Here is a 25,410-nt window from a genome sequence, read left to right as displayed (position 1 = left end):
TGCATTGTCATATTTATTGAGGCAAACAGTCCAGAACTTTTCAACAACCGTTTACAAATGTTGCATATTTAGACACACATTCAAATTGAACTAGAGATACTGCTAGTTTAACAGCTCAGAAGAGACAACGAGTTGCAGATAGTATAGCTCATCCAAACACACAGTAAACCTAGTGGTGAACATGGAGTCCTCATTAAACTGAAACTTCCTGGTCTAAATCAATCAGTGCTACATTTGGTTGATTTTCATTATTTTTTTTTACTTAAAGTGAAGAAAAAAAGAAATCACATTATTTAACTGCATATACGAATTTAACTGTGGAAAATCAGATTGTTTTGAAAACAACTGTACAGTAGTTAAAACCTATAGACGGACGGTGGAATTTATACTTGTGATTAAAACCTAACGCATTGTTGGCATGGTAACAGCAGGGGACTTGAGCGTAGCATCTTCAGCCTTCCACTGTGAGGTAATAGTTTTGATCTGTGTGTAGAACTGAATGCCCTGCGATGGGAAGAATAGAAAAACACTTAAGACTAAACAATGACTCAAGATTAGTCATCCCTTGTTAATACCCTCCCAAAACGACAATGACATCACATGAGAAATGGCAGGTGGCTGGCAAAATTGCTGGCGAGACCAATAAACCACTTGCTTCAAAACATGTCAGTCATTGTTTTCTGAGAAACTACAGCTGACAATTTCATACCAAAACTATTTTTTACAGTTAAACACTGGAGCAAAACAATTGCACCCAAATGGACCATGGTAAAATGTGACCAGATTTCAAACTCTGGCTGGTTCGTTTGTCATCTGGGGAAGATGTGATGTGGTCAATCAGTTTTTCCCCAGAGAGAAATCTAATTTTTATTCTCATTTAGTTGTATAATTGAACATAGTATTCTTTCTGTATTTTACATGAGTATTTTGTTATTATATGAGTATTTTTTAACAATTTAGACCTGTAGTTATCTAATAAAAGGCTAGTGTACTATATTTAATATGCAGATTTTTAATTATTTGATTATCAATCTTCTATTTGTTATATTAGCTAATATATTTTATTAATCTATTAAAAATAGTATACAGTAGGGAAAAATAAGTATTGAACATGTCACCAGAAAACATATTTCTAAAGGTGATGTTGACTTGAAATTTTCAATAAATGTTGGTAACAACCAAAAGAAATCCATATATGCAAAGAAAACAATATTAATTAGTTTACAAATTGAGTAAATTGAGTAATAAAATGAAGTGACACAGGGAAAAAGTATTGAACACATGAAGAAAAGGAGCTGTAAAAAAAGGCATGGAGAGCCCGGACAGCAGCTGAAATCTCTCAGATGATATTCAGCAACCCTCTGCGCTTCGTCTATGTAAATCAATATTAGCTGCGTCATTCCAACATCTTCATTAGCAGGAGGATGAAGATGAAACTAGAGTAGACATTTCAGCAAGACGAAGATTCAAAACGCAGCAGAGGAAACGCTCAAATGCTTTCAGAGAAAGAAAATCAAGCTGTAGAATGGCCCAGCCAATCACCTGACGAATCCAATAGAAAATACTAAATAAAGCCCAGGTTTAATAGAAGAGAGCCACAAAACCATCTAGATTTTTACACTCTGTTTAAGTCTGTGAAAAACTCACACCTGAGCAAGTCACGTGTCTTCATTCTCCATATGAGAGGCTTCTTTAGGCTACCATCACCAAAAAAAGGCTTTTATATAAAAGTATTAAACACATTTTAGTTGTTTCTCCTTTTGTCATTTTATTATTACTAAACTAAATTTTTTAGATTTGTTTTATTTTTATGTTTATATAGTTTGGGTTATCTAAATCTGGTTCAATTCCATGTTAACAGCTCCTTTAGAAATATTATTCCCAGGAAAAAAACATGACGTGTTCAATACTTATTTTCCCCGCTGTATGCAGATGTTTGAGTGGACTCCTGTAAATGTGCATGTCTAATAATTTTCCCCACTGTGTGTGTATGTATGTATGTATGTATGCATGTATGTATGTATGCATGTATGTATGTATGTATGCATGTATGTATGTATGCATGTATGTATATATAAGCTTTACCAGTTTTTAGTCAACATGAGACTAATTTTTACATTGTTAGTATTATTTCAAGACTAAAGAACGTCACTTTTAAGTCATTTAAAATGTAAATTTAAGTCATTTTTAGGAACATTGGTCAACATTTACACCATCATATTTGTTTGAACCTGCAAATATCAGCAACTTAAAGAGAATATGGTTTAATGTTTCCATTTTTGGCTCAAATATTCCTTTAATATTTGTCAAACAATTACAATTGGCACATTTTGCATGACAGACGCAGATTAGAAAATAATAATCCAGTATGTGCACTTATTTAGAACATCCATATCTTTCTTAAATGACACTTGTGTTTGGGTGTCTAATAAAAAAAACTGCTCCACACAACAAAATATCCTGATGTACACCATGGTAACCAATACTTACTTGTTTTCCATAGAAGTTGGTGTCGCCCCTGAAGGAGCCTCTGGAACCGGTGAATGAGAACATAGGCAGCGGGACTGGGATCGGTACATTAACTCCGATCTGTAAAAGGAGCAACAGTGCATTAGCAGACGTCTCAGAGGTCAGTGGCGTTTGCCCTCGGGTTCACGGCATCTCACGTATTTGACACACTCACACCCTGATGACAGTGAAGACAACAGCGTAACCCGTCAAATGCAAATGCATTTCTGTCTGCCGCAAAAAAAAAAAAGCCTGTGTGCTTTCCTCACATGGCTAGACACCATGTGGGAGAGACAGTTTGTAAATTCTGCAGATGCCAGCTTCATGTTCGTCTCCCTGCTCTCAATGTAAACTCAGAAATCTCACCATACAAGAGCAGCTTCAACCTTTCCAATGTGTAATGAAGAGTGTGCCCACTGCGCTTCCATGTCAATCTAGCAATTAACCTCCAGAAATAGGACAGTTTAACAAAGCTACTGTTTAAAATTAGGGTTAACCTTTACTAGATAGCGAGCAAATACAGGGGAATAATCCCAGTGGATTTAGTTTCTTTCTTCAGACATGGGTTTTTTCTGCTTTGTGGCCTTTCATACTCTCAATTACTCCTCTTCTCAAATGTCTAACATGCACGCTTCACTGATTTTTTTTTTTTTTTAATAAATGAAATTCCCTGAACTCCCCTACATATATTATTATGCATCATGTTTTATTATATTATATTTAAGATATTCTATTTTTAGGACAAAATGGCCAACTTCCTTTCACACTAATCATGCATTTATGCTAGTATTTTTGAAAATAATTTGACATCACAAGTAGGAATTATGCACAAAGATAAGTTCTGATACTTAAAGTTTAACATGCGTTTCACTGTTGTCTCTATCATACACATCTAAAACTTTTTTGCCGTAGTAGTGCAGTAAATTGTAGATTATTACACTTAGGATTCATTATACATTGAACCAAGTGGTAATAATTCAGTTTAATGGCTATTGATTGGATGTAGGCAGAAGTATGCAAGCCTGGAGCTGATTTTTTTTCCTTTAAATGGCTGAGGTTTAGACAAACCTTTTGGTCATTCATTTACTAGCAAGCAGCATTTTGGGCAGTGAAAAATCTAACTTCAAAAGTTTTGAAGATCAAGACAATAGCATTCAATCGTGTAAACTCCAAAACTCCGCTTGTTAAGTGTGACATTATGCGAAGCCGCTCCGAGTGCTAGAGCTATATCAAACTATATAGGGAGACATTTTGCGAATGTTTTAGAACTTCCGTTTCAGCGGTCTATGGGAGAAATGACAAGAAATAATAAACGGCAGAAAACGGTCACACTACTTACTCTGCATGGCAATACAGACAAAGTAGAATAATATAATAAGAAAATATCAGTTTGCAACACCAAACAGCAAAATGAGCTGTTTTTAACGTCTAAAAATTAATGGAAGTGAATGAGACCGGAAGTCTCGAGCCAAAATGATTCAAATGGCTGCGCCCACTCGTACGAGGAAAATAAGGTAAATAGCGTACACCATGATTTGATATAAAATTCACTTTAATGTGTGATATGACTAAAAAGTGACCATAAACAAATATTTTCTCAATACAAATGAGCAGCGACCTGAAAACAGCATTCCATACAACACGACTTAACAAGCGGGTATGCATGCAGGCAAGTATGGTTTCTTTACAAAGTGAACATCGCCAACTACTGGCCTGGCATGTATAATACAGCCTTTTTAGATCTTTTTGTGGATCTGTGTGAAAGGAAATTGCTTTTTCAGTAAACATTTTAAAATGTCCAAATAAAGGAAATACTTTATCATCACGTTAAAAAAGTGGTTTCACTGGAAGATCCAATTATATAATTTTGAATATAAAGAATAACAATAAAATACACACAATAAAACACACCCAACACACCAAATTATGATTAATATACACATAAATAATAATAGTTTTATAATGAAAAAATCTTTCTTTTAAAAGGTCAAAAGTTTGCGTTTAATATAAAATAAACGCAAGGGGTAAATGTAGCTAATCGAAATGAAAGTTAGGGTGCTTTCACACTAGCACTATTGGTCCGCACCCAGGTTCGTTTGACGTCAGAGTATGGTACGTTTATCTACTGTGAACGTTGTCTCCTGAACTCAGCTGCGCACCCACGAACTGTACCAGAGTTCGCCTGAAGTACGGTTAGGGCAAACTCTGGTGTGGTTCACTTCTGATGTAAATGCAATTCTACCAAATAACAGATTGAACCGCCAACTGTACAACAAACTTTAGTTTTTATAACGTTTATTTGTGTGTGTATCACCTACCTTGGAGACAAGCGGGACTGACCCAGTGCAAACGTCTGCTTGTCTCCATCAAAAACGACTTCTGCAGACATCACGTTATGCTCTGAACATTTTTTATATTTTTGCAGCAGATAGACGAAAGTGGCTCCCTGTATTTTGGTGTTGATAACAAAACCAAAATATTAGTAAAAGCAGAATGACCGTGATATGCGGACATCTCCATTTATCAAACTTGGTTTGGTCCAGGCATTCAAACAAAGTGTGAAAGCACCTGAAAAGTTTTCAAGTAGGTTCCATCTTCATTCGTCAGTATTATCTTGATATAAGCAAAAAGTCGAAATGTTCAATAAATTACTAATGTTATTTGTAGTTATATGTAGTTATGCATACAAGTTATTTCATCTTGTACTCAATTCAATTCACCTTTATTTGTATAGCGCTTTTACAATCTAGATTGTGTCAAAGCAGCTTCACGTAAAAGATCAAAGTAAATTGGAACAGTGTAGTTCAGTTTTTAAAGTTTAAGTTCAGTTCAGCGTGGTTTAATAATCACTACTGAGAGTCCAAACACTGAAGAGCAGATGTATGTAGGGCCCACTTGAAAATGAGATGACGCATCTCAAGGGGTGTATCCTTAAGAATAAAATTTGTTGCGAATAAAACTAAAAAAAGAAATCTGCCTGAAGTAAAAATAAGAATAAAATCATGCACACCAGTGCTTTAAGAACAACTGCTGAGCTTCAACAACTGCATACAGAAAGTGTGGAACAATCAGCTCATTCTACTGGATATGTGTGGACAGGCAGTCCACACACAACTGCAAGCCACAATCATTTGTTTGTGTACCAGCCGAGAAAAGTAATGCATGCAGAGAATAACTAAACAAAACATTTTGTTTTTGGGGCGGGTGAGGCTGGAAACGGGCAGCGCTTCTTGAAATGTATAAAAAAATATGTGGTTTCACAATTTGAGCCTTCTGGCTGAAGGTGACTGGTGAAGGAGTGGATGGAGGAAAAAAAGCAAAAGGAGGTTGTTGTGCACGGGGTTTCGGAGGCCAGCTCAGCACATGTCCTGTGCCGTGCTCTCCAGCATGTGAATCGCAAACACACTGCATAACTGCTCGCCACTGGCAAACAAACGGGGTAAATAAGGGGAGGTTTTTGCACAACCACCAAGATCAACAGGTTGCAAGGGATCCCTTTTGACTTTAATTTCAGACTCCGGGCTTTGCCGGCAAAACATTCTGGCATAGTTTTGATCAAAAAGCACATATTTGCTGTGAACTATTTGTAGTGTGCATGTTTTGTGGTGGCAGCTGTATTTTGAATGGTTTTCAAAGCTGTGGCAAACAAGGTACATCCAAATGGAAAGAAATGACTGTTTTTACATACATTTAAATGGGAGCTTGTGTTACTCTTAGAGCTATATATGGCAGCTAAAGAGGCAACACTTCCATCTGAACCGGCTTTCGGTCAGGGAGTGGCGCCAAGGGGATTTTACACATTTCATTTACATCACGTTCTAATATTTACTCTAGAGGTGTGCCTGCAACACTTGTCAAGAGCCTACATGACATATAGAGGAGCCTAATACGACACAAGTGAACATCAGCATGTCTACACCGTCTATAAGGAGGGAGTTTTCCAGTCGCAGACAGACCAAGGTCTCTGAAAGGTCTGACACTTGTATGTACCCGTCTCACATCATAAAGAACATGTTTTAGCGCTTTCATAAAGGAATTACCAGTATACACTCTCTGGACACTTTATTAGGTATTCCTAGTAACAGGTTTTAGCCCAATTTGCCTTCAATCCATTCTTTTTTTGTCATAGATTGGGCAAGGATCCTCAAAGATTTTGGTCCAAACTGACCTGACAGCATAAAGTATGTGCAGATTTGTCAGCGACACATGGGTTTCATAGGAGCTCTTGCTTCCTTTTAATCAGTTCAACACAGCCTCCATTGTTCTTTTACATCAACAAGTCATTTGTGCATGGAACTACTGATTTCTGTATATTTTCTCTTTTTAGGACACTCTGTAAGACAGTACATTTCACAAGATATCATACTTCTGGCATCAACAACAATGTCACATTCGCTTAAATCATCTTTCTGATGCTCGTACTATGCTTTAGCAGATTGTCTTGACCTAAATGCATACATTTTATGCCATGTGCTTTGCGAGTTCACTTTTACTAAAAACAGTTGAACACACTTTCCAAATGAAGCATATGTTGAGTGTATTTTCAGATATAGTGATACAGCACAATTCGCTTTCTTAAAATATTTCTCAATTTTACTTTTACTGATTTGAGAATTTCCATTTCCTGAATCCCAATAAAGCACCAAGTCAACCAAAGAAACTGTAAACTCAAACCGTTTCTCAATGGGCTCTCATATCAATTGGGAATGTGTTTCATAAACCTAGAACATATTAAAAACACTTTAAAAACACATAACAAAAGAAAATCTCACCTGTCCAACATCCACTTCGTGGGAGTATTTACGTGCTGCGGCACCATTGGTGGTGAAGATGGCGGTTCCATTGCCATATTGGTTCTTGTTGACGATTTTGATGGCATCGTCCAAGCTGTCAGCCTCCAGAACAACCAACACCGGTCCGAAAATCTCCTCCTTATAGCATGTCATCTCCGGCTAAAATTTAAGTTGGACAAATAACAGGAGCACACATTACATGACCATTAAGTTACACTGACATGGTGCCATTTACATGGGAACGTTTTCAACCAAAACAAACTTTTTGTTTACTTTTTTGTTTGTTGGTTTTTTTTTTTTGTTTACACGACAACAACGTTTTGGGGTTTGAAAATTCATAAATTTATAATTTTTTTAATGGTTTCAAAGTGCAGGATTATCACTACTATCATTTCTGTGTGAACACCCAATGTAAGAATCTTTGAAAATGGTGACGTCATGTTTGTGTGTAGTACATGTTAGCTATGCAGAAATGCACAGTAGCCTACATATTTTTAACTATGAAGCCAAGCACAAACAAACATAACGGCAGAGCACATTATTTCAGTGTTGCTGCAGCTCAAGAGTTTGCTAACGCTCCTTCTTCAGAGTGTAGATTTGCTTCACCAATATTACAACCAACAGCAGAGACGCATCATTTACATTCCCACAAAAAAGCTAATCCACACTTCCCTAAAAATAAGGTGACAGCGACAACTACTGATGATGTAAATCAACATGTGACAGTTGTCGTGTAGATGTGTAAACACAAATTGTTTTGAAAACATTGTTGCATGGACGTGAAACTTTTTGAAAATGCAATGGAAAACTTGGCACAAATTGTCAATTTAGCCTAATGTACTTTTACTTTTTTTGCTGTTTGTGTCAATCTTAATCTTCAATGTGGAAGTGCTTTTTGTGATTGCTTTAGAACTTCCCAGTCATTTCTCCGATAGGAAATTGGAATCGGAATAATAAATGACAGAAAACGGTCAAACTACCTGCTCTACAAACAAACGTGTTTATAACTATACATAAAGTAACATGAAGTAGAATAATATAATAAAAAATCTCAGTTTGCAACATCAAGCAGCATAATGAGTTGTTTTAGTGTTTAAAAATCAATGAAAGTGAATAAGACTGGATTCTAATGGCTGCACTCTTTAAAATAACTTTTTAACAGTCGACAATATATAATACGAAGATACACAACACGAAAACCCTTTATGTACACAGGTTGCACGCTGTATTCACCCAATCAATGACACAGACAGCAAAAATCTGCAAACTCTGACATTAAGCAAGAGTCTAAGATTATACAATATGAATCATCAGCAAATAAATATCCAGGATTAATTATAAATCCCTGCATAAATAATGTGCAATATGAAATGTGAAGCAAGATAAACCAGGATTTACCTGGGGTTTAAAATAGATCACGGTTAACTATTCCAGGAGTGAAAAGCCCTTTTTTGCTTTCTAAACATGTTTGACCGTTTGCTCATTTGAACAAAACCCATTATAAATGACATTTTTTTGATTGCAAAGAATTGGGTAATTATGGAAGTCAATAGGGCAAAAACAGCCGCCAACATATGGAAAAATGTAGTCAAGCCCTGAGTGTTTCGTTACATTTTTAAAAATTTTTCAAAGCATTTTGCTAAAATGTGTGTCAAAATAAGATTAGTCACCAAAATCATCCCATTTGCTAAAACACAAAGAAAGTTGTGGCCAAATAAGAGTCAATAATCACCCCAAAGTGAATGAAAACATCCCCAACAGCACACAAGGTGATACAGGCCTATGATACAGCCTGATACAGTGAGGATGTAGTAAAAACACTGCTGTAGTGTGTCTCTCACCGTGACGTTACTGATGATGGTTGGTCCTACAAAGTTTCCATTTTCGTAACCCTTGACCTTCACATTCCTGCCATCGAGCAGCACCTTGGCTCCTTCATCCACCCCACTCTGAATGAGGCTGTTCACGCGTTCTTTGGCCTGCGGTGAGATGAGGGGTCCCACATCGGCTCCAGGCTGGTCACCTTACAAATCAAACAACAACAGAAATATATGATTTAGATAGGCGTGTGTTACTAAATGACAACAGTTTCTAATCTCCTGTATTGCATGACCACCATGGCTATTCACAAACAGAACAATAACTCCCGCTCACCCTGGAAGTCACTTTTTTTACATGGTCCTTACTTTCCTTTTCGTGCGCTACATACACATCAACGATTGTCATAACCAAAAATTAAACTTATGTTACAGCTTGTGTTACAAAACATGCTCAAACCATTTATAGTATAACAACATTTAAGTTCACTAATTGTCATCACACTATGCAACATTTATGCACTATTCATATAATGATTGATATTATAGGAGCACCACATACTGTAAATGTGTTAGCTCCTCAGAGCGCTATCAGGATACAGTAGTAATTTGCTGAAATGTCAGTTGGATAGTTGGCAGAAAAAGCTGTGGATTCTTTTCCGAAGGACAGTTTAGTTGGTTAACCAAACATTCAGACATCGGAGAAAGAGTTTGTGTATAGTTTTGTTGAATCCTAATGACTGTTCTTTAATTTATTCTTTTTTTTGTGACCAAAGGGATTGGCAAACATTGACATCCAAATGCATATGCACACACATACATACATAAAAAAAACATAGCCACACACACATTTTTAGATACCCTGAGGCAATTTGTCTTCGAGAGCCGTTATAGGGTTTCAGAATAGCTGCCGCGGTTTAGTTTCTCTGATTACAATTTTCATCGGCTGACTTTTTTTTTTTGTTTTGTTTGATCGGCCCATACTTTCTAATTTCTGGTCCCCTTTGTACCACAAAATGTGCTTCTGCTTTGCGGCATGACCAAGACAAATAATGCGTCTCTCCTCTGGGTGAGCTGAACATGCTTTAAGTTGCTCAGGGAGAGGTGTGGTCATGAACGCATGGGTGGCCCACGAACACGCCAAAAAAAGAGGAATAAAGCAATATGCATGGATTTAGAGAAATGCCACATAGAAAGAAACGGCAGGAAGGAGACTTTAGTCAATCAATGACATGAAAATAAATAGCCAAATGACGAATACGTTTTAGGTCTTCCTGGTATACCACTGTTACCCAAATTCCAAATTTAACAGGAGCCTGTAACAAAAATGCTCCATAAACTTAATAGCAGAGCAAGTGTTAAACTATATCCACACTTAAACAAACCATCATATCTGCTGTGAATATAGTGAAATGTGAAAATAAATGAATTGTCAATTCACAGCATTACATGTTACACTAGATTTATTTTTTGACACAACGAGCATTTAAACATTCCTGTTGAGCTTCTGAATGCAGTAGCCAATCAGATGCATGTAGATTAGTCAGTTGAGAGCATGATTTCATTAGCTGTGTTTTCATCCACCTAGTTTTATGCGCATTGTGGATATCTGCATAAAAAAACGGTTGATGGAAACGCCAAAGGGGTGCACAAACTGAAAATGTGTTTAAAAAACATGCGCATAACAGAGTTGGATAAACTTTTTATTCGATAAGAAAAGATGCGCATAAACTCTGATGGAAACACTTTTACAGAACAAATTCCAGTATGCACATTAAAGAAGTCATGTGATTTGTTAAAAGAGATCATGTGATGATAATAATGTGTGTGAATTGACAAACCAGCAGGCTGAGCACACTGTAAAACATCTGAAATGTTGTTTTTGGTCATTCTAAAACGGCTTACTGTTTCAGTATTAAGCAGGTCACACACCGGATGCGCCGCTCAGCACCGCGGCTTGGCGCACACATGGCAGTTGAAAGTATCGCACACCAAACGCCCACATTCGCATGCTATTTAAAACGAAACTGTTCAGATGGCGCTCTGTGCCGCGGCAGAAATATGAACAGTGTCCCGAGTTGTGGCTGGGCGCTTCTGGTGTGTGACCCTTCTTTAGTGTTATTATATTAATAATTACCTCCAGAATCAACAGTGTCTGCGCTCCGCGTCTCACATCTTCAAACACCACCATGCGTTCATTGTGAGTCAACATACTGTCCTCTGAGGCTCAAGTAATTTATTAATAAGGTAAAGATTGACACAGCTTCTCCTACCGCAGCAAATTCTGTTTTTATTTTTGATATTTGGCGCCAGTTAACCAGGAAGTGACGATTTTGTTTTCTGTTTGACTCATTTATTCATTCATTCATTCGTTCATTCATTCATTTATTTTCTTTTCAGCTTAGTCCCTTTATTAATCTGGGGTCGCCACAGCGGAATGAACCGCCAACTTATCCAGCACGTTTTATGCAGCAGATGCCCTTCCAGCTGCAACCCATCTCTGGGAAACTCTGTTTGATTCGTTGGATGGAAACGCTGCTTTATTTGCAAGTCTTTTATGCGATATTCCTGATTTGCTCATACATTTAATTTGCATCTTTGGATGGAAACACAGCTATTGACTATGTTTATATGGACATTACTAATCTAATTACTTCCATTATTCTAAATAAGACAATAATATGATTAAGGGGTTTAGATGAGTTGCTTTTTGAATGTTCCTATTTCACATGTTATAGCACACAGTTCGATAAACGTCATACATCACCAGTCGACGCTAGTTTCCTCTGGCGTTTCACACAACAACAGTTTGTTTTCATCATGGCACCATGTGTGATTTTGGGCATTTCTTTTTCCATTTCGAATTTATTTCATTTTAATTTAATTTCCTAACTGTTCATTTATACCCCCTCCACAAACTTGGGAGCTATAGGTTAAGAGTACGCAGTAAGGACTGGTTGAAGAATTCTCAGCATAGTCATCATTTCCCACTCGCACCAAAAATGTGCTCTCTTGCTTGAAGCCATTCTCGTTTGTTTGTCGTCAAACATCTAACAACTGCTGTGTGTCAAATTGTAGCGAAAATACTACAAAGCGGTAATAATTTGATTAAGGGGTTTACATATCTGTACTGCGCTTCAATAATGACACTAGTAGAGGAATACTCTACATGCCCTCAATCGATTTCTGTTTTGTTTGATTATGACTTTAGTTGGATTAAGGTCATCAAAAATCACTGTTTACATGGTAGACTCTTAATCAGAGTATTGTCTTAATCGCAATCAAATCGGACTATGAGAATATATGCAAATAGGAGACTAATTTTGAGTACCTGCATTGACACGTAGACTCTTTGCGCGTTCAACCAATTCAGGCAACCAGTCGCGGGCTTCTCCAATGAGGATAGCAGTGGAAAGTGCCATACACCTCTGACCTGCGGCTCCAAATGCAGCACCTACCAGCTGGTTCAGCGTGTTCTCCTTGTTGGCATCAGGCATAATTACACCGTGATTCTTCGCCCCCTGGTGGACAGAAGAAAATACTTTAATGAAGCAGCCTTATTAGAATCAATGGAATGATAGACATCAATAGAAATGGCCAAGCGAGGATAAAAAAAATGAGGTGAAACCTCAGTTTACTACTTCTAAAATCAGTAGACTGACATAAGATTCTAAATTGAAGTTCATAAGCAAATAAGCAAAACAGCTAAGATGTTAACCATGGTAGAAGAGGGTTTCAGAAAAGGGAGCCTAACTAGTGAGAGCAGAGATTGGGATGCACTGGATTAAATCTTAATTTATGCCATGACATTTAAACACATTGCAAGCTTATATACTACAGTTTATCCCAATTCACTGCTGAATAATAAAATTTTTCAGGAGTCCTTTAGCATTAGCATTGATAAAGCAATCTAAATGTCATTCTACTAACAGTCCAGTAACAGTAGAGTTACTTAGCATTTCACTATAGAATTACTAATTTAATCAACACAAAGTCTAAAATTGCTGTCCATCACCTTTCAGTGTGTAATTTTTTTATTGCCAAAGCAACAAAGATTGAAGAAGATCATCTCCAATATCCTTCCTAAATCCCAAAATCTGACTGAAATGCAGCTTCAGTGTAAAGGGGAGGAATGAACCGGGATGGTGCAGATTTATTTCTAACCAAATGATGCCACCATCTGGCCATTATTTGTTCTGAGAAACAGATGCTCTTGTGTGCAGTGCTACAGATGGTAAAAATAGTGTGTTGCGGGAAACAAGCTTCTTCCAGTGGAAAAAAAATGTTAAATAAATGTGTAGATTAGTAGTATTGCAGTTTATAGTGATTTCCCTTCTGTGACATTTGAAGAAAATCCTGTATACTGTATAATGAAAAGTGTGTGAGCAATCAAACTGTAAAAAGCTAGACATCATAAATATACATTAAAATGGTCTATGTGGCTCATGAACTACATTGTATTCCATGTGGTTGTTGATTGATAATTTCCAATGTAACATTTGCAACTTTTGTAAAACCACTTATCCAAGTCATTAAGGTGTCCGTTTTATTTTTTTACTTGTAATATATTTTTAAAAAAACATTTTAATAATATATTATATAATATATTGAAGACAGGATTTTCTTCACCAGTTCACCTTTCATGATTTACGAAATAAAGTAAATTCAAATGGGTTTGTAACTGTACATTTCAGACATCATCATCGCTCATCTTCAAATGTCATTTCAGATTGTTGTTAATCTAAAACAAATCACATTAAGAGATATGTTTATATGATAAACATTTTATTTATGTACAATAATAATAATAATAATAATAATAATAATAATAACAACAACATTAATAATAATTTCTTACATTATATAGCGCTTTTCTGAACACTCAAAGCACGTTACACATTGAGGGGAATCTCCTCATCCACCACCAGTGTGCAGCATTCACCTGGATGACGCAACGGCAGCCATATTTCGCCAGACCACACACCAGCTGATTGGTGGAGAGGAGACAGGGTGATGAAGCCAATTATGATATTCACCTTATTCTCCACGTACGAGTGGGCGCAGCCATTTGAATAATTTTTTATATTTATTTTTAATAATTATTTTTTAGGGGGTTTCACCTTTATTATGATAGGACAGTAGAGATCTGAGACTGGAAAGTATTGGGAGCAGAGAGAGGGGAAGGATCGGCACAGGACCTCAAGCTGGGAATCAAACTCAGGTCACCATGAGCACATCTGTGCTATATGTTGCCGCACAGTACCACTAGGCTATTAGCACCAACTATTTTAATCATTTTGGCTTGAGTCTTCCAGTCTCATTCACTTGCGTTGATTTTTAGACATTAAAAACAGCTCGTTTTGCTCCTCGATGTTCTTTTAGTCATTTCTCTCATAGGAAACTTAATCGGAAGTTCAATCGTAAAAACGAGCGTACATCCGCATTGAAGAATAAGGTCAATAGGCATGGTTAGGAGGGCATAATGGACAAGGGCGCCGCTAGGAGGGGGGGTGTATGGGGAAATTAGGATGATTCTAAGGGCCCATACATTTAGGGGCACCAGAGACATTATCAAGGGCCTGCTCCACCCCCCCCCCCCCCTCCTCCTCTTCACTTTCCTCCGCGATTCACAAGACTTGGATTAAACTGACTGATTCAAATTCATTTATATCTTTATTTTATCATGCCTTTATGACGTCTTTGGGTCTTCTATATTTTATTGGAACTCTTCTACATTTATCTGGATTTTCAATGAAGGGATGTTCCAATCCAATATATTTTGAATACAGGATGAAATAAGCATTTTGGAGTGAACTAAACCTTTAAATTGAAAGAACAGCAGTATTATTTTGAAGGTCATAACTGAACAAGCTGTTTGTTTGACTTTTTCCTGTGAAAGGCAATTATCTTGATGCACAGAACTAACCATGTTGCTCTGGACTCTCTTGCCATTTTTGGAGCCTCTCTCATAGATATACTCGCCAGCCTGGTTGGAGCCTACGAAACTGATGGCTTTTATGGCAGGATGGTCGCAGATGAAGTTTACAGCTGTAATAACACAGACACAGAGACGCATAAATCAATTGACATATCTGCAATCTGGATTCTAATGCATCCAAAACCTTCTGATTGTGTAATTTTCCATACCGTCATGCTGTCCGTGAATTATGTTTAATGTTCCGTCTGGAGCGCCGGCGTCCTGCAGCAGTTTGGCCAGCATCATGGTGCAGCCGGGCACCCGCTCTGAAGGCTTCAATAAATAGGTGTTTCCGCACACCATGCCCATTGGGAACATCCACAGAGGAATCATGGCAGGGAAGTTGAAGGGGGCGATGCCTGCGCACACGCCAATGGGCAGCCGGTATGTGTATGTGTCCATGTCTTTGGTGAGTGAGGGAAGGGTCTCGCCCAGCATCAGGGATGTGATGCTGCAGGTGTGCTCGACCACCTCTACAAGATCAACAAACAAGCAGAGTCAATACAGACTGTTATGCGGAAGACTTTATGAGCCCTAACGTCAAATACAGTAAAATCCAACCTGTAGCACTAAAACTAATTCCTGGGTTCGTTTCAACCTGATGTTTAACGTCTCAATAAAACAGGAAATGCTATTAAAAGTACACAATGCAGTGATGGAAAGAGTACTGAAAAATCATACGCAAGTAAACATACCAAAAAATATAAGTATATATTGTAAACACAAAAAGTATAAGTAAATAGTAGACCTTGAAAGAGTAGTGAGTAGTAAATTGTGAAAGGTTGATGCTTATAAGTCCGCATGAACTGGAAACTGAGACCATTTTTTTTTTCTCCATATTGTGACAGTTCCTAGAGAAACTGAATATTAACAGAGATTTTTCTACTACGAGCTGATTGGATGTATTAAAGTAGGCATTTCATTCAGAAAGATCAGGAAAATGGTTTTGGGAAAGTTATTACAACCTAACACACACCTCCTGCTCGCCATTTCTGTTTGTTGTCTAATGTTGACGTAATGACAACTACAAAAGAATTGATAAACCTTAGGTGATGCTAATTTCTTAATTAATGCCTAACATTAAAATCAAAAGTCATAATTGTGTAATTAAATGGAGTTTATAACGTATAACAACTAAAATATTGCTAGTTCTAACTGTTGATTTTAATGCATTAATTAACGAGACTTCATTTTAAAGTGTTACCTACTACATTTTATAATCCTTTTGCAATTTATGTAATGTAATGTGCAATTTTAATTTTTTTTATAGAGTGCATTTATTGTGTATGGCCATACACCCAAATTGCTTTACAATCATGAGGGGGGTCTCTCCACACCACTACCAGTGTGCAGTATCCACTTGGATGATGCGACGGCGCCAGTGCGCTCACTACACACCAGCCATTGGTGGAGTAGAGAGACAGTGAATTTAATGCGTTTAGCATAATTGTTTACTCTGAACATGTACATGCAATAGGAGCAATACACTAAGTATTTCCTTTTGGTTATAATACCTGTTATAGTAACTTCTCAGTAGTTTAGGTCAATATTAGGATAATACCATATACAGGGATAACAGCATCAGCAATTAAAAAAAAAAAAAAAAACAAGATTCGCAATTTGATATCGGCAGAAGGTCTTATTTGTTATTCATGATCCCATTTGTTAAAAAATTTCTTATAATTATCAGTGCTTAAACATTTGTAATGTGTAATATATATATATATATATATATATATATATATATATATATATATATTTTTTTTTTTTTTTTAAACAAATGCTAAATATACGCAGTATTTTTTACATACATTAGATGCACCATATAAATGTCAGCAATGCTCAGCACTACCAAGGTTTGCTTTTTTTTTGCTGAATTTTTAGTGCAGATGAGTCAGGTGAAAATTTCGCAGAAAAAGCCGTTTTTCTTTCAAACAACAGTTTAGTCAGTTACCCAAAAGTTAAGACGTCCTAACTTCTGGAGAAAGGGATTGTGTATTGTTTTGTTGAATTCTGCTGGATAGAGGGGATGACTGTACTTTAATTCAGCCTTTTTTCATGGGTTGTGACCATAGGAATATCTAAATGCATATGTACACAAATAAACAAACACCATTTAACAGGGTACCAACATACCCTGAGGAAATATGCATTAGAGGGTTACAGAAAAGCTGCTGTGGTTTAGTTTCTTGGGTTTCAATTAAAATAGTAAAATAAAACATCCATCTTCATAATCCAGCATCACTTCCAGGTCTAAGATTTATTAGCTAATTAGGATTTATTAAGATTTGTTTACTTTTGTGGAAAAATACATTTATATAATCAAATTTCAAATGAACAATAATCTACATATAACTGAAAAGTTCTATTCTTTCGTTTTTTTATTTATATCATTTCATTAACAGGCCTACCATGAGGGACATTAACCCTTTGTCTTTCTGACTACTGGCTAAGCCAAAGTGATGCAAATGCTACAGGCAGGCTTTTAACGACTCTACCCTTGTCTTCAGGTGATACTTTCAGGCCAAAGAAACCCTTTTGTTGATTAACTTGTGTGGTCAATAGCTGGGCCGGTTTGTAACACCTACATGCAGGTTATCATGCTGACTCGAAGACATTACAGACAGGACATCTTTGTCTCAAATTAGACTTGTGATAAAACTCATAGACTGCAGACCTCCAATAGGCTCTGCAGACACATGGGCTTCTTGAAGATGCTGTATGACTGCAGATTAACCAACACGTCTTAATAAAGAAATTCTTCTGCTTGTTCGAGTCTCCTGGACTGGTTTCTCTTCTTCTTCTTCATCATCATTTATTTTTTACAACACTTTCTAAGCCAGTCATAAGTAGGCCCACACAGAATCTGCACCCGCAGAAATACGCAAATAACTTAGCTGATTTACACAGAATTGAGCAGATGATTCAATCTACAGTATTTATTTACTTAAATGTGTTGTTCAGTTTTTATTGTAATTTCAGTTTGATTGGACAATATGAAAATATCTGGATAAATTATTTTCTGTTATCTTCATTATCTTTACTTTATTATCTTTTAGAGGATGCATTAAATGAGAGAACTAATCATAGTAACAAAACAAAAGTAGCAACAAACAAGTGTTAAACAAACCCAAATCCACAGATTATTTTATCCAATTCTTTGCAAAAACAGCAAAACAATCTGCAGATTCTGTCTGGCCCTGGTCAGAAGTTCAAAACCTGATACAACTGGATTCCGTCACTTTACGCTAGTTTACTATAAACATGTTTTGCTTAAACACTGTAAAGGAACAGTCAAAATAATTGTCTATAGTAGCGGTTAGAACATATTGCAGTCATTAGGTTGCAACGACACAGAACATTCAAGTAAATTATACTTAAATAATATTCAAGTTAATTACTGCAGACTTACGCAGTCCTCTGAAAACATCGCCCTCAGCATCAGCCAGTGTTTTACCCTGCTCCAGGGTTATCAGCTTGGCCAGCTCTTTCTGAAACACATCAACATCATTTATACATTTAGCCGACAACAGATTTGAGGAGTTTTTCAAATCATAAATGTTGCAATATAATTAAATGAATTCTGCATGTGTATACTTTAAAGAATGCAGCTCATAGTCCAGTGGGGCTCAGACTGCAGTAAATACTGACTCACAGCATTTTCAGCTTATTCACACCTGATCCAGCTTATATTGCAAAGCACCTATTTCACCCATAAAATGCCACTGTTCTTCTGGGGGTTCTGGGCATTGTTCTAATACAGGGGTGTCCAAACTCTGTCCTTGAGGGCCACTGTTCTGCAGACTTAGCTCCAACTTGCCTAAACACACCTACAGTACCTGGAAGCTTCTAGTAAAACTTAGGGATGAACCGATACCACTTTTTTACAAACCGATACGAGTACGAGTATTTTAATTTGTGTACTTCATAGATTTGGTTTAAATTAAGTTTATTTGTTTGTTTTTTTGTTTTTGTTTTTTGCCTGTAGCAAGGATGAACACAAAAATCTTTAACAGAAGGCTGTTCAAAGCCAAAAATATACACACATTGTTGATAACCCTGCAAATTCAGATCTTATCTATAAACAAGTAAGCATGGACATTTAAAGGATGAGTTATCCTTGCGCTTAGCCTACATGCGTCCATGACTTTACACATTACACAAAGTGTGTGCACAGTCTGTTACCTTAAGGAGACACTCTCATTGCATATTGGGGACACATGATAAAACCCTGTTATGTGCGATTCTTTCATATTCATGAGTCCTGCCTTTGATCCGCAGGTCAGGTAATCAAAAAGTATTCTACTTGATGTTTAACTATGGGTATTTTATTGTGTACTGGGCTATAATGTATATTTTACAATAAAAACTAAATGTAGCATGTCTCACTATCATTTAAAACATGCAGTTCATAACACACCAGAGCTGTAGGCCTGCGTACGCAGTGTGTAAACTTACAGGGAGGTACGGGTCAATAGTTATACTGCGCACCACGTTATTGAGCTCCAATATCTCTGAGGGAGATTATGTTACCCGATAGCCAATATTAACTTGAGAGATTTTAAAAATAAAAAGCATTTTTAAGAAAAGAATAACACGCATATTGGCAACAAATAAAACTGATCCCGTGGAGTTTTGTGCGGTGTGTATCAGCGTGTGTCAACTGCCGCTGGTGAGAGAGAGAGAGAGAGAGAAAGCGCGCATGACATATCAAGCCGGTATCAATATAACCAAAAGCAAGATCATGTCATTATAAATATTCCATTAACGATATCGAAATATTTATACATTTGTATATACATTTGCTCATTTTTGAGATTGTGTGATCTGTATAGGCTGTCTGATCTTAACAGCTGTAAACTGACACGCCCGCGGTGTCCGCAGTTGATGTTCAGCTCTGATGAGGTGCTTTTATTTAGCCTGTAGTCTTTAGATTTTTTATATAATGTTCCATTACTTAAAATTGGTTTCATTTTTTTATTTATAGTTTATATATAAAATGAGTGCTAGCTTGTTTAGCTGCGATCATCATGCAAGGATCATATTTCATATTCGGTTTATTCTTCAGTAGCCTAAAGATTCGTTAATAATGTATTGTTTTAAACGGATTGTTTATAAGGACTAAACTATTAATATATAATACATATGGCTAATTGATACATTAAGACACTGAAGTCAGGTAGGACAACAAATCACATCCATGTAGTGAATTACTGTTGAGTGGTATCATTGTGTGATGGGCCTTTCATATCAGATATGAGTATGAGTATTTTAAGTATCGACCCCATACTGGTATCGGTGCATCCCTAGTACAACTAGTCAGATCTTAACTGTAATTCAGCCACGATTTGGTTATCTGAGATCACAAAAGAATCCTGAAATCCTAGGCTAAAATCTGGGGTCTTTGATCGTTACCTTGACATCTTTATCAAATGACAATTAATGGCTTAAAGTTTCAGAAACTTTGCTGCAGTGTGACTTCAGCTACGATGACTATTAAATCAAGAATCAATAGGAGCTCTGAATCTGATGACACAATCAGCGTGACAACTTGAGACCACTGATAGGAAATGTCAAAACTGTTTTTTTTTTTTTTTATCATCAAGACATGTTATGAGTTAAATTAACACTACAGATTGTTTTGTTTTTTTGTTTTGTTTGCTGTGAGGAATCATTTAAGATCGTGGGTTAATGAATGCGTCATGGGTTGATGATGTCAAAACTCCAGATTCATACAGTTTGACAAGCTAAACAATTGTTTAAAATAATAAACAAGTATATATTTGCAGTGTGATTCTGGATTTAAGTACATCTGAACAGCCCTGGGGCCTGTACCATGAAGCTGGATTAGCTAGCTAGCCAGTTAAGTTTCAGTTTAGTTTGCACCGATCTTGGGTTTCAAGTAACATGAAGCTGCTTGACTTTAATTTTTCTTTGTTGCCATGGTATTATAGGGAAGCTGTCTAAAAGCCAGAATTGGGTATCACTGCCAGCACAACATTGCAGATCGTACAATGTGACTATTGCAGATTTGCACATTGAGATGTCCAAGCTGAAACTATATATTGTGCAGCCCTAGTTCTAATGGTTACAAATGTACAGAAAGCTGAAGCTGGTTTGGAAAAGTAGTCATGTTCAAAAGAGCAAGCTGAGGGCAAACAGCAGAAGCTTACAATATTGTCTTTAATGAGCTGCTGATAGCGAAAGAAGATCTGCTGACGGGCCAAGATGGATGTTTCGGACCAGGTTTGGAAGGCCCGTGAGCACGAGTCCACAGCTGCCAACATCTCCTCCTGTGTGGCCTTCGGCACTCGACCAATGACCTCGCTGGTGGCCTGAGGAGAGCACATACACAACTCAATCACAGAAACACTGCATCCATTAATAGTGATTGGTGTCCTCTGCAAAGTGCTGCTTATAACAGTAACAGAATAAAATAAACCAAATTACAGGGACAGAGAGACTTTCAATCGAAGAGGCATTCAGCGATTCAACAAGAAGAAGCAATACACACAAGTAGTGCTAATTATCCAAATGAACTGTTAGTGTTCAGTAGGGATGCAACAATTGTAGATTTTGGTTGTGCAATTATAGTCTGAGGAATAATCACGGTTTCACGATTATTATGTATTAATTCATTTCAAAACACTACTAGTTTAGAAAATCACATGAAAAGTCCTTATATTTTAAAGTGTTATTTATTGCTGCTCAGGAACCGAATAAAACAGCACAAAATAATTAAAAAACAAACAATAGTCTATTTTTGTTTGGACTTAAAAGTTTTTGACATTTTAACATAATTAATAATTTTACGCTGAAAATAAATGAAAGAACAATAAATGAATAAATAAATAAACAAATAAAACAAAAGTATTTGTCTATTTAAATCTAAGCTACACATTAGCTAGGTATTTCCATTTTAAAGAGAACAAGGCTGCTGAACCTCTCCCTGAAAGGCACTTTTGATCAACTATATTACAAAATTATTTGGTATTTTCATTTTGTATTTTTACATTTTTGGACCAGAGTAGAAATGTGTATATGAAGCTGAGTGGTCAGTTCTTGTCACGGGACTCGCAGTGCGCTTGCAGCATTCTAAAGTTGAGATCTTTTCAACTACAGTAGGTGCACCTGGAAAGCTGCGCACATCCATTGGAAATACAATCGAGAATACTTGCGCGTGCAAAAAATGTAATATATGAATGCAATATAGGTTATAATCTCAGTCATAGCTAGGGCCAGACAGAATCTGCAGACATTTTTGCTATTTCTGCAGAGAATTTTGGAAAAAATCTACAGAATTATTTCGGTAGTATCATAACTAAACCCTTAATATGTGAAATAAAAATTAATATCGTTTTAACTTTTATTTAATGTTAAAAATGCAACTCCAATTAGATTCACTTTATTTGGTAAACAAAGCAAGTCTCTCATATAATATCTCTACCAAAAGACAGAAAATATTACTTTACAAACTGCAATATCTAATCCAGTGTGTTAGCATTATCCTCAGTGTACAAGCTCAGAACTTTACAGTTTACATAACCTTGTTTAGTTGCAGCAGTTTTGCTCAGTGCAGAAATGTGGCTTTGAGAAGCCTTTATGATTAACCAACTGTGACGAATTAAAGTGTGGATAATGGTGAAATCAGTTAATCGTTGCATCCCTTGTGAACAGAGAATTATGTGCTAGAGTTAGGTGTAGGAGGCGTTTTATTTTAGAGAGAAGAGTTTCTACAGGTGGTTTGTCAAGCCCACTCACCTGTGTGAAGCACACTTCATAAAGTTAAACCAATCCCATGTGAATTCTCAAAACATAAAAAGTGCAAATGCAGAGTGTAGAAACAAAAACGCAATTATTATAGCATCTGTTTTCTACAGAACAAAGCAATGGTACTAAATAATCGTTTGTGCAAAGAATTACCAATATAACTAAAGCTGTAGTATAAACTGACTGCTTTTGTAACTAAGAATAACCAAGCAAAGCTGGTGCTGTGTGTCGTCTGGTCAAGTTGACCATCACAAATCATATGAGCTTAAACCACATTAACGTAATGGGTTTTAACTAAGCCCATGTGTGGTCAATGAATGTAATCGACTGTAGTAGTACATTATCTCTTTCTAGCGTAAACCCTGTAGTGTCTGTTAGCACAGCATGAACTTACAGGATTGTGAATGTCCAGCCATTGTGAACTCTTGGATTCAACAAACTTTCCATCAATGAACAACTTGGTGGTGGGCTGAGGAAGGACACAGAGAGAAATTATGGAACATACATGGAAACAGCAAACACAACTCAAAAACAGAGATATAATAATACTAATCTGACAAAGTGACGCTAAATGTTTTGCTTGTGCTTCATGAGGAAATATCCTGCATCAAGAATATAACAAAACACAACAGATGGGTTATCCAGCAATCAGAGTCAAAGCGAACAGCAACGAATACACCTGATTATGGTATTTTTACATGGTCGATGCAGACACGTCAAGATTATTGGTTTTACAGAAAATTACTCAGACTCTGATTTCACTGCTTCAAACTATGATTCCATCAAGTCAGCATACCAAACGTGTTTGAAATTGAGACAATATTTGAAAAAATTTTACTTTAATGTGATATTTGTCTTCTAACAAAAGATGTGCTTGTCTGCATGCACTTGGTTGGGTTTAAGACTTGAAGAGGATCTATTATGCCCCTTTTTGCTACATGCAAAATAAGTCTCTGATGTCCTTAGAGGGTGTATGTAAAGTTTCAGCTCAAAATCTTACACAAATAATTTTTATATTTTCATTTTGGTGATTGTTGCTTTAAATTCAGATGAGATTGTGCTCCTTTTTTTTAAGAGGGTGGAGCTACAAATTCCTAAGCATAAGCATAGCGGCAGATTCAAAACTAATGGCGGACGGCTGCTTCTTACTCAGGGCTGTTTATGCTAATAAGGGAGAGATGTCCAAAATGGGCAGAGGTTCCCCCCTCCGATGACATAAAGTATATAAAGGGAGAATGTCAATCAAAGTGTTTCTACAGACTGTTTTTATCAAGCGTGATTATAAAAATTAAAACCATTAGAGGCTGGCTATATTCACACACTGTTTCCGCACAGCTGTGTTTAAACCCCTTTGCAAAAAAAGGTCCCCTTTAAACCTTAGCCCTGTAAAACTGGTAGTGCATGTGATCCACATTAGTTTCATTTTTGAGCATTTCTTTATGCAATCATTTACAAAATCAAGTGTTTTAAAAGTCACATGTTGCATTCCAGCCTGTACACATTTAAAGACTGAGTTAGTCTGCTGTCCCTCTCGAAAAAAGAGCCTAGAATGATTTCTCTGGTCACTACAGTCTGTTAGTACAAGGTTCAGCACAAGTTAGTGATGTGTGGTGGTCTTCTTACATGAGGAGGCAAAGTTTCATTCAACGTTTACATTGTTAACATGCTAAAAACTCATGGAACAGCATGATAAACTGAAGACTTGGAATAATAAAAGTTCTTCTGACCCTGAAAACACCTTGAGCTGAAGTAATAAATGAAAATGAATCAAGTGTAAGTGTCTGATGAACGTACCACAGAGGAGGAGTAGCATATGCGTCCCACCTGAAGAGGAACCTGCGGAGAAGATCAAATGTGTACATATTTAATGCCAGTTACTTAATGTCAGTTTATTATACCTCATATAAAAAGTACTGTTCAGGTCTTTCACACTTAGCTTCTTTCATAAATAGCACAGAAAGGAAGCTAATGGATTATATAGATTTCAACCAAGGTGTGTATGAAAACATCTCTTAAAATACAAAGAAACCGTTTATCTTATTAGAAACACAACTCACTGTTGCTCAGACTTAAACAAGGGTTAATGCATGCTGGAACATTTTGCACATAGAGCCTGTGAACTTGAACAGGTTATTGTGCAACGATATATAAATATGAAACGAATAAAGGTCAAAGGTTTGTGGTTATAATGCTACAAACTCTGAAATTCCCACAACAGTTTATACAAAAGAGCATTTGCGTAGTGTGTTACAATGTATCGTGTTGTTTTGAGGGTGGCTAACGTGCAACAAAGTATCTGCTCGTGCTGTGTGACCGTGAAGTTGATACTTTTGACAACGTGCCGTAACGTCAAGCTCATTACACGTTTATGGCTGTAAAAATGCAGTGCCTTGTGTGTTTCTTACCCTCTTCTTTACAATGGAACGCACTAATGTCGCTGCCATGATGGAATTTGTAGATTAAAGTTGTATTCACCCCCCTAATGTGCGTCCAACCCCCACCAGAGGACGTGCGCCGAGATATGCACCGTGCAGGAGGGTCGCTT

At 36.8% G+C, this 25,410-nt stretch overlaps 1 protein-coding gene across 1 annotated transcript; it reads right to left on the bottom strand.

Moving 5' to 3' along the window:
* Positions 1 to 25,410, bottom strand: aldh6a1 (aldehyde dehydrogenase 6 family, member A1). The gene is made up of 12 exons (XM_056476860.1): positions 25,271 to 25,410; positions 24,660 to 24,701; positions 23,260 to 23,334; positions 21,269 to 21,430; positions 18,508 to 18,586; positions 15,266 to 15,568; positions 15,045 to 15,166; positions 12,450 to 12,639; positions 9,143 to 9,324; positions 7,281 to 7,460; positions 2,491 to 2,589; positions 1 to 504 (listed from the first exon to the last, which is right to left on the bottom strand). The coding sequence occupies exons 1-12, from the start codon at positions 25,307 to 25,309 to the stop codon at positions 403 to 405; spliced, it is 1,575 nt and encodes a 524-aa protein (XP_056332835.1). The 5' UTR covers positions 25,310 to 25,410; the 3' UTR covers positions 1 to 402.

This window comes from Danio aesculapii, chromosome 17 (genome assembly GCF_903798145.1).
Source record: "Danio aesculapii chromosome 17, fDanAes4.1, whole genome shotgun sequence".
NCBI lineage: Eukaryota > Metazoa > Chordata > Actinopteri > Cypriniformes > Danionidae > Danio > Danio aesculapii.
The sequence above is the reverse complement of the archived record's forward strand: the minus strand, read 5'-3'. Positions and strand labels throughout refer to the sequence as shown.